General features: G+C 52.2%; 1 protein-coding gene across 3 annotated transcripts in view; it reads right to left on the minus strand.

Annotated features, from left to right (window-relative positions):
* The window catches only part of HDAC5 (histone deacetylase 5), a 34,637-nt gene extending 28,768 nt beyond the window's left edge, over positions 1 to 5,869 (minus strand). For 2 of the 3 annotated variants that reach the window (XM_031468668.2, XM_031468667.2), the window contains exons 1-2: positions 5,726 to 5,869; positions 59 to 269 (exon numbers count right to left, since the gene is read on the minus strand). In XM_031468668.2, the coding sequence (XP_031324528.1) occupies positions 59 to 80 (22 nt within the window). In that variant the 5' untranslated portion in view covers positions 81 to 269; positions 5,726 to 5,869. Of the gene's footprint in view, positions 1 to 58; positions 270 to 5,474; positions 5,598 to 5,725 lie in introns of those variants that run through there. The other variant, XM_064495766.1, reaches the window with a different exon arrangement.
* Positions 5,870 to 10,437: the final 4,568 nt, after the last annotated feature.

Genomic DNA, 10,437 nt, shown 5'->3' on the forward strand with positions numbered 1-10,437 from the left:
TACAGTCCATTACATACAAAGCCACCCCACGTGCCTTCTCCAGCCTCCCAGCTCTTACCCGACTCGGTGGGAGAGTTCATGCCGGCTCTGGGCCCGCAGGAAGCTGGCGTTGGGGGCTGGGACGGGAGGGGGTGGAGCTGCGTTGATGTCAAGAGAGACAGACGATAACAGACAGACGGACGGGACAGGAGCCCGGGGCCGTGGTGCCTCTAATGCCCATCCGAGGCCATCCTTCGGGGCGAGGCAGTCAGGCACTCAGAACGGCATCCCTGGGGAGAAATGGAGCAGGGTTAGAGGTCCCCGACTCAGGAATCTGAGCGTCGAAGGAGACCTGGGGCTTGTCAGTTTACACCCAGGGAACGGGGGAGGGACACCTGCCCAGGGGCACAGAGAGAATGGGCAGACCCTGGTTTCTTCTCTTTCTAATTGGTGAGACTGCCAGCGCTCAAGGGGAGGGAAATGGCTACAAGAGTCACACCCAAAGAAACTCCTCTTCAGGTGACAACGTCCACTGCCGCATAGGGAGACCTCATAGACTCCCAGGGGTGCCTGACATGGGACGGGTGTGCACCCAAGGAGAAAGTGCAGGGAGGCTTTTGAACTCTGGCCTGGGCCATGGGGAGAGGCAGGGCTGATCTGGAGTCCCTTGCAGAAGTTAAGGGAGAAATTGGTATCCCAGCCCCAGCAGCCTGAGCTAGGACTCTCACCTCCCTACTCCCTGATCCGTCCAACTCTGGAAATGTGATGTGCTTCTGTCTTGGCCTCCCCCAGTCAACAACAGGTCAGGGAAAGAGGGTAACAACCACTCTTCCTCTACCCATTAACCATGCTGTTTCCAAGAATTTCAAAAGACAGAGACATTCATTTCACATCCGGTGCCCTCTGGATGGGGGGTCCAAGGCCCAAGCTCAGGGCCTTGTGTGTGTTGTATAGGTTGTGCCCTGTGCAACAAGGTCTGAATTCCAGCCCATGCTCTGCCTGCCAAGCTACACAGGCTGAATCCACCCAGAATAATGGATGCCATTTTCCAGTTTGCACAAAGGCACCAAAAGGCCTGCTGAGGCCAATACAGTAACAGAGGATGTCCCTGTATTACAGGGCCATGAGCTTGCCAACCTGCCCCTACTCCTTCAGCTCCCCAGCCCCCTCCAGCCCCACATCTAGTCCTCAAGCCTCAGACACTACGCACGCACCCACCTGGGCCCATCCCTAAACAGTCCATGATCCACCCTAGACATGATCTCATGCATTTTCTTCCAAATGAAGGCAGGCCCTCCAACACCCAGTGAAATTGAGGTAGAAGGAAGCCATCAGATGAGGCCTAGAGGAACTTGATGTTTAAGCCCTAACTCTGCTCCCCAGGCTGGGAACAGGCCATCAGCTCTGCACCTTGGACAGCCCACCTACTGGCAGGATTAATTCTCAATAAGCTTTACCTTCTCATCAAGGATTCTCAAGCATGGGGTCCACTTGGAGCTGAGGAGCCCAGGAGACAGTCGTGGCAGGGACACAAGAATGAACACAGACACGTGCAAACAAGTACACTGGGTACACACTAGGAAGATGTCAAGTCTACCTAGACCTGCTGCCCCCTGCGCTCACCCACACAGTTTGGACTCTAGCTGGAGAGAGGTGCACTCAGATGAGGAGGTGGGAGGAGGCAGAGTGAAGGGGCCTGGCTGCTCCCAGCAGGGACTGGTGTGGGGCAAGGACAAAAGAGGTTGCGCAGGGCTGGGGCCAAGCTCAGGAATGTGGCAGGTGGGGCTGTTGGTGCCCTGGCAGGGCCCACGTGGGCAGGCAGCTCAGCCCATGCCCACCCCGGGGCTGGCACCCAGTTCTGCTCACACCCTTTCCCGTGGGCTGGGGAACACAAGTTCAGAAATTCCCACAATTCCCAGCAGCCTGAGTGACCCAGCCCATCTCCTTAGTGAAAGGCAGCTCCACAGCAGGGCGCTCAGAAGGGGCAGAGCCTCCGTGGTACAAAAACTGTTAAGATCAGCCCAGAGCCCCCAGAATCTTCATCCCCTAGGGAGAAGAGAAAGGGAGGAGCTCCTAGAACTCCCAATGGGCTCAGAACTCCCTGCGGCTCCACTCCTGCTCACCCTGCAGGATGTGGCCAGACCCCCGGGCCTCCTGTGGAGAGCATCTACCAACACCCTCATCAAGCCTCCTGAGTGAACAGGAACCTCCCTGGGAAACAAAGCAGCATTCGTGGCCTGATCAGGACAGGTGTAGATTCTTGTCTGGTGTAGGACATGAAGTGGGAAAGGGGCAGCTAGATAGTTAAAATCTTAGCTGTTTGGTCCCCCTCTCTGCCAGAGAAACTTCCTGCTGACCATTGTTACATGAGTGTCTTGGTGGGCAGTCAGGGACCAAGAGCTGTGCAGCTCCTGGCACCTGGATGCCAAACCAGTGAGCAGCTTGGCTTCCGTGACATCACAAGTAGGCAGACCGCAGGGCCCTGTCCCCACTTGCTGTGAACTCCTTCTTCCAGCCAGACCTCTACCCCAGTCCAGGATCCAAACCCATCTCCCACATCCAGCCGGGACAGGAGGACAAGGAATGATGGAAACCAGTTGCATCTCACCCTACAAGCTCATGGCCAAGCCAGGGTAGATGGGCAAACACCCCAGGGGGGCACCCCCACCTCAATCACCAGCAATAAAACCTCTGGCAGAGGATGGGAGGAGAAGGGCAGACAAGGGAGGGAGGGAGGCATGGAGGATGTAATGCCCCAAAGGCCACAAGTTCACGATGCTGCCCTGCAGGTAGCTTGTACCTCAGACAACACCCTTGGAATTCTGAGGGCCTCTCAGGAACCTAGAATCCAGTACCCTCAGGCAACCCCCTGCCAGGAATACACTAGCTCTGTCTGGCCCTGGTAGAGGCAGGCCGAAGTCCTGAGCACCAAGGCCAGGGTCCCCTCCCCAGGTCAAGGCAGCCAGGTAAGCTGTCTGAACCAAATTCTGTGAGCCTGAGATTGCTCACAATCTGAGATGTGTCCCCAAAACTTCATCAGAAAGCTACAAGTCCAGACAGCCCATCCCAAGGCACATAGGAACTCTCATCTTGACCCCTTCTGACCCTGGCTACGGCTGATCACTTTCCCCAGCCTCCAAAAGCTTCCAGCGCCTTGTGCCTTCCCCCAAGAAGGCACCTTCCACCAGAAGCCTGGAATGATCAGACCCAGAACAGGTGGCTGACTTGGATGTCCAGGCCCCAAATTAAGGGAGGGAGGAGGGCAACAGGGGAGGAAAAAAGGCACCAGGCTGACAAATTCGTTTTTGCAATCGGCCCATTTCTGTTTGTCTGCTCAGACGCAGCTCCAGGCATCTGTACAAGCCAGATGGAGGAGGCTGCTATTTCTAGAAAAAAAAAAGGGGGGGGGGTGAGAGGGGAGGGAGGGACGGGCGCAGGCAGAGGGCAGAAGACTGGGTCTGTTTGCCCTAAAACCTCAGGCAGAATGATACCCCCTCCCAGCACTACCAGACAGGGTCCCCATTCAAGAAAGGGCTGGGGTGGGGGGTGGGGGCTGGGGTGAGGTGGGGTAGGGAAGAAGAAAGGCAGAGAAAGTTTAATTAGCCAAAGTCGGCTACAATAGGCCCCCTCAAGGGCTGCATCAGGTTTTCATTCATGAGCAAGCGACAGTGCTCCAAAAATGCCAAGAACCGCCCCCCCCCCGCAGTCTCTCCCCCACCCCCTACCAACAGGAGTGCGTCCTCTAGCAGGCTGGCTGAGCCTGATGCCGTGTTCCAGACATCCCTCCTCAAAGGGATGTGAGTAGGAAGAATTAATTATTAAAGAGCAGCTGGTACTTCAGCACCAACTGCGCTCCCCCCAGCTCCTATAGCTGATGCCCCCTCCCCCCTTCAGAAACACAAACTACCCGCCCCGCACCCCCCCCATCCCCAGGCCCCATTTCTAAGCACACAGCTAAGATGCCACCCCTAGGGAAGGGAAAGCAAACCTTTGTCTCTGCAGCTACTTGGAGTGGGTGGGGCATGTGATACTGCTGCCCCCCCCTCTTCAAATTACTCAATCCAGCCACAGAGGAAGATATACTGGGGAGGAAGGGGAGGCAGGCACAGAGCTAACGTGTCCTCTATCCTTGCCCCCAAGTAAATTGCACCTGGTATCTCTCATCCTGGCCTCTGGTATGCATACACTCCCAGGACAGAGTGGAGATGCTGGGGGCCCACCCCTCTAACTCAGAGACCCTTGCCTGCCTTGTCTGGACATAGCCCAGATCCAAGTCCAAGGGGAGACAGAGCAAAGAGAGGATTCAAGAGAAGGGGCAGGAGACAAACCAAGAGCTCCCCAAGATTTGTGTTTAGGAGAGAGAGGGTGGAGGGAAGACTGAAATGAAAAAGCAGGCAGCCCCCAACATGGCTCACCCACCATCCCCAGCCCAACCCAGCATCTCAACAGCCAGCTCAGGGGTCCCGGTGCCTGGAACTGGGATTGAGACCCTCCCTCCCTGCCTACATTCTCTGAACCTGAGGAGGCTCAGGGCAACACCCAGCCCCAGGCTCTAGTCCTACAAAGCAGTCCGGTCAGGGGTCCTTCTGGCCAAGACTCCTGGATCTCCTATTCCCTGCCTCCTTTTGTTCCCATGATCTGGCTCCATCCTCCCCTCCCAGCTGGACCCTGAACCCAGTCACCACCGTCATCACCCTCATGGCCAAAGCTAATTCCAGGCCCCAGAAGCACAGTGGTCACTGTCAGAGTGGTAGGTCTCTTGAGCATCCCCAAAAGCAACTGAAGCTGGTACTCTTCCTCTTTAGGGACACACTTCATCTCAGAAGGCTACTGGGGGGGATGGGGAGGGGAATCAGGTGGTCACCTTCTCCCCCAAATGGGGCACTCCCACCTTTGCCTCTTCTCCCCCACCACCCCACCAGACTCCCAGGTTAATTACTTATCACCCAGCCAGTTCTCATCTTCCCCAGGGCCCCAGAGAAGGGTGGGGTAGGGAAGCAGTCTCCCCAAAGTTAAAAGGCACACTGTCCCTCCCTCCATTAGATACAAACCCAGGATGAAAAATGGGGGGCACCCACCCCAGAGAAGAAGGGGGGAGCTTTCATCTCCTGGCTCTCTGTGGCCCCAGGGTGTCAGACAGGAGAAGAGTGGGAACAAACGCAGTAACGCCTCAAGGGGGAGGGGGTGAGAATGCTGGGAGAGAGGAGTAAGGTGGGCCCGCAGGCCCCCCACCTCAGGCACGGAAGCCAAGGACACGAAATCAAGGATGCGTTCTGAGGTATGGGTAGAAGCGCTGTGGGTGGGCAGCGCCCCTTACCTCAGAGTACCGAGAAAGGGTGTCCAGCGAAGAGGGGTCTGCACAGAATCCCGGTGCAGGGCTCAAACCGCTCTGCAACGCACCATACGCCGCCAGGGAAAGGACAAATCAGACAGCCCCGGCCGGTCTCCCGGCCATTTGGGGGTGTGGGTCGCGGGAAGATGGGCCCCTCCCTTACCTGCAGGGAAGTCGCCCCTGCTTGGGAGGAGCGGGGAGGGGAGCGCGCAGTAACCCCGAGGTCCGGCTCCCGGGCTGGCGATGCTCCCGAGGGGAGCTGGCTGGCACCCGGGCGCCGGGAGGAAGAAAGAGGGGCGCGGAGCGCGGCGCGCGCGCGGGGAGCCCGCGGGCAGCGACGGCAGGAGGAGGGGGCGCCGCGTCGCGTCCCGGGGACCAGGGGAGATGGGATCGGGGGTGGTGCGGCGCGCTCACCCCCTGCGGCTCGAGCTCCGGCTTCGCGGGCGGCGGCGGCAGCAGCGGCGGCGGCAGCAGCGGCAGCGCCTCCTCGACGGCTCCTCCATCTTTGCGGCGGCTCCTCCGGCTCCGCTCGCCGCCGCCACCAACAACAACATTCGGAGACGTCACTCCTGTCACGTGACCCGACCCGGAGCTAAAAATAGACCCAGGCCCCCCCGATTCGGCTTCAGCCACCACCAACCCCTCCCCTCCTTCTTGGCCCTCCCCGCCGGGCGGGGCCAACAGCTCCACAGTGACAGCTTCTTAAAGGGCCGGTACCCAGGAAAGGGTTGGGCTGAGAGGGGGAAGAAGGCAAGGATCGGAGCCTTGCGAGTGGAGGTGGAAGGAGCGCTGCAGGGGCATGGATCTGCTGCTGGTGGCTTGGCCTTTGGGACACACGATTTTCCACCCTGCGCTTCCTCGACTTCCTTTTCAAACCATAGATGGTGCAATCGTTGCCTGCCTAAGCTTCTCCCTAACACACCCTCCCGCGGTGGGGGAGGGGACCTGGGGATGGATTCCTAGGGACTGGGAGGGCCGTAGAGGCCCTGGCTAAGGGGCCAGACTGGGGCTCGGACAGGTCTCGAACCCGCCAGCTCCGACCGCACAAACTAAATCTGTGCCAAGGGGGAGGGAAAAACAAAAACAAAAACTGGGAAAGGCCAGGGTACGGTTGTAATACTCCAAGGCCTTAAAAAGGAAGACTTCCGGTCCCTGGCTTCGGTGCCATCCCCTTCTACAACTCCCCTTAGGAGATAATATGAGTATGTGTGATAGAACCTAGACGGCTTGTCAGTGACCCAGTAATTCCACTAATGAAAATGTATTCTAAGGGAATAAACATTGTTGTGTTCAAAAATGAGTTTAACCAGAAACTAACACAACATTGTAAATCAACTCAACTTCAATTTAAAAAAAGAAAAAGAAAAAAAATGAATAGAAGCAAAGTAGAAAAATGAATGAAAGGAAGGAAAGAAAAAACGAATAGAAAGGAAAAATGAATAGAATGAATAGAAGGAAAATAGAAGAAAAGAGATTGCTTATAATGATGTGAAGAATTGGAAACAACCTAAATATTCATCAGTAGGGGACTGGCAAATAAACTAGGGCACATCCATTCAGTGGAATACTATCTAGACATTAAAAATGATTATAAGTCTATGTTGACCTGAAAAGATACTCATGATATATTGTTTTCTTGAAAATCAGGAGACAAGTACCACAGAATTGTTCCATTATTGTAAATGACAAAAAACTAGATTCATATGTCTGAATATGTATGTATATTAAAAAGCCTATTATGGGGAGAGTATATAGCTCAAGTGGTAGAGTGCATGCCTAGCATGCCTAGAGGTCCTGGGTTCAATCCCCAATACCTGCATGAAAAATAAATAAATAAAAATAGATAAACCTAATTATGTCCTCTTGCGGAAAAAAAAAAAAAGCCCATTAAAATATATACCAAAATATTTACCTTCGCTTTCTTCTTTTTCTTTCTTTCTGTGTATCTGAAATTTTGCAACTATCATGTTACTTATCACCTTAGAAAAAGTGGATATATAAACGTTTCTATAATAAATCATAAAGGTTTTCCTACAAAGTAGCTCATAAATCAGTCTGCTCCCACCCATCTCCATCCCCACCCTTTGCAGCCAAACCACCCCTCACCTGAAATACTGCAGCTGCCTCCCCAACTAGCCCACTTCATATATTCCAGCCTTCTCCCAAAGCAAGAATAAGTTTCAGAATATAAATCTAATCAAGGGAGGGTTTAAAACCGTTCCAATCTGTATCTGGCCCAGAAAAGTGGTTTTCAAACTTCAGGGTACTTACAAATTCCCTAAGGAATGTATTCAAAATGTGGATTCCTGGACCCCACTGACAGAGCCTGTTTTTCAGTGGGGCTAGGCCCAGAAATCTTCATTTTTAGTAATCATCCCAGGGGATTGTGCTGCAGCTGGTCCTTTCCTCATACTTAGAAGAAAAAAAAAGCCTAGAAGCTTCTACATAATCTGGTCCCACCTCACCTCTCTCTCCTTAGCTCTCCAGCCATTGTGACTGTCTCTCTTGTCTTTGAACAGTGTGTCCCTTGTTCCCCAGGGCCTTTGCATAGGCTGGGTTTTTCTTTTTTCTTTTTTCTGGAATACTCCCTTTCCCTCTTCTCTTTGCTGGGCTCTTACTCATCCATCCAAAGAGCTCAATTAAATATCACTTCCTGTGAGAAGCCCTCCTTGGTCCTTCAATGAAACTATATCCCCTTATTACATATGCTTTAATTGGCCCTGATAACCACTTGCCAATATGCATCTATATATGGCATTATTGGGCTAGTGTCCATCTCTTCCCCAGTGAGTGTTAAATATTTAAGCCAAGATGAATGCTTTTTGGCAGTGGATTCTGAGCAGAAAGGCCACCCCCAAAAAGTCATCCCATGTCACTCCAGGACCATAGTCGTCTTACCTTTATCCTATAATCGTGGTGCCACCCATTTGCTGCTATTCTTGTACAACCTTATGACGGCTCTTGGGTGGTTGGGTTGGGCTGGCATTTTTCTTTTTCAGTGCTTATGTTTTGCCTCCCCAAGCAGAGTATGAGCCACTGGAGAAAAGCAATAAGATCATATTTCTTTTTGCCTTTCCAGCACCTAGCACATCACCTTGCACATAGCAGATACTCAGTAAAGGCTTGGGTACACTGAAGACTCTGGAATTGCTTCTCTCAAGAACTCAGAACATGGGGCAGAATCTCCCCATCCGGCTTGAGAGATGTCAATATGCCAGTGGCCAGGCACTTCCCATTCCACCAATGAAGGAACTGAGGCTCAGAGAAGCTAAATAACGCCCAGAGTCACAGAGCTCATGCAAACGAGGACTGAAATTCAAACCCAGGTCTCTCTGTCTGTCCCCCAAACAATAGGAACAGGGCACTGGGGAGCTAGGCTCCCAAGCTCAGCACTCTAGCCTTCTTCTTCTCAGAGTTTTCTGAGATCATCACCTCAGTACCCACATGGCCAGATGCACCAGAAGTTAGGAGAATTCACCATACAGGGTCCTGATGAGCCCTCAGATTTTCTCTTTCCAGGTAAGTGGAGATTGAACTATTCCACATTCATTCTACATATGTTTCTTGGGTCCATGCTGGGAGCATGGAGATGAAACTGCCTTTAAGGACCTTAGAACCCCTCACAGAGAATAAATCTGTCTTTTGTTATGAGTCCCTAAGGGAAGCCCTTGCCAGGACCACTCACCATGGAAACAAGGGTCATGGGGTTGTCTCCTTAGTTACTGCCTCAGTTCCCCAATGTAGAATGAGCCTGCAGGTGGGATCTAGTAGCTGACAGGAGATCTTCTGACCCTGGGACCCAGGGGTTAATTTGACCTCTTGATAAAAGGAAATTGATCTTGGAGGGGAGCCAGGCATTAACCTATAGCATGACAGGTTGGCAGCACCATTGGACTTTGAGAAGGAGGCATCAGGGCTGGGGAGAGGAATGAGGAGTGGTGAATTCTTGGAGCAGGACAGAGAGCAACCTTACTCTCTGTTCCCAGCATCAGTGGATGCGGTGGAACTAACAGACAGCACCCATCTCCTACACACACACCCCTGCCACTCACCTAGCATCTATGCCCTCTAAAGTTAGCATTGCCCGGCACCCAGTGCCAATATGCCCTCACCTCCAAACTCTTGCCTCAAATTTCTCCTGGGGTGGAAATCCTCAGATCCTTGGGTAGAATTCCCGAGGCTCTACGCAGCTCTGGTCATAGCGGTCTAGCCCACAGTTCTGGTCTCCGGTGGAGCAACACTTTAGGTGGCCCTGCTGGCCTCCAAAGAGTGCTTTGTGTGGACATAGTCCAGTTGTGCCTAAATATAGCCTCAGATGGAAAATAATAGAGAACAAGGAAGAACTGAGCTGCTAAACTCATGCAACACACATTTTACTAGATATTTATCAAAGGAAATATGCATTCTTTAAAGCTTTTATTCATGACCAAGGACAACTTGTACATAGAGTCATCTTTTTTCTAGTCCATTCAGCAAGAATTGATTGAGCATATTAAAAAGTTATGAGACCAGCACAATACTAGGTATTTTGGGGACTGGAAAAGTAAGAAAGAAAGAAAGAAAGAAAGAAAGAAAGAAAGAAAGAAAGAAAGAAAGAAAGAAAGAAAGAAAGAAAGAAAGAAAGAAAGAAAGAAAGAAAGAAAGAAAGAAAGAAAGAAAGAAAGAAAGAAAGAAAGAAAGAAAGAAAGAAGGAAATAAGGAAAGAAAAGAAAGAAAGAAGGAAAGAAAGAAAGAAGGAAAGAAAGAAAGAGAGAGAGAGACAGGACAGGAGGTGAGAAAATCTGGGTCCTAGGATCAGCTCCACCCAGGTGTGCTGTTGGGTGAGTCATTTCCTCTCTGGGCCTTGGTGTTCTTATCTGGGAAGCAGGACTGGACTTCTGTTCTCTGAGGTGTCTTTCAGTTCTGTCCCTTTGTGAGTCCCACATTAGAGGTGATGGCAGATGGCGCAGTATCCAGTATAGTAGCAGGGTTCAAAGTTTAGGCTGGATCTTCATTCCTTCAGGATGCTTTAAGGTCCAGTCCTGCCCTTGGGCAGTTTACAGTGTGCTCAGGAGCCTGAAGAGAGTTAATTTCAAGGTAAACAATTCCTGTGCCCTGAGGCGCAAAGCAAAGGCACTCAATGAGTT

This window comes from Camelus dromedarius, chromosome 16 (genome assembly GCF_036321535.1).
Source record: "Camelus dromedarius isolate mCamDro1 chromosome 16, mCamDro1.pat, whole genome shotgun sequence".
Lineage (NCBI taxonomy): Eukaryota > Metazoa > Chordata > Mammalia > Artiodactyla > Camelidae > Camelus > Camelus dromedarius.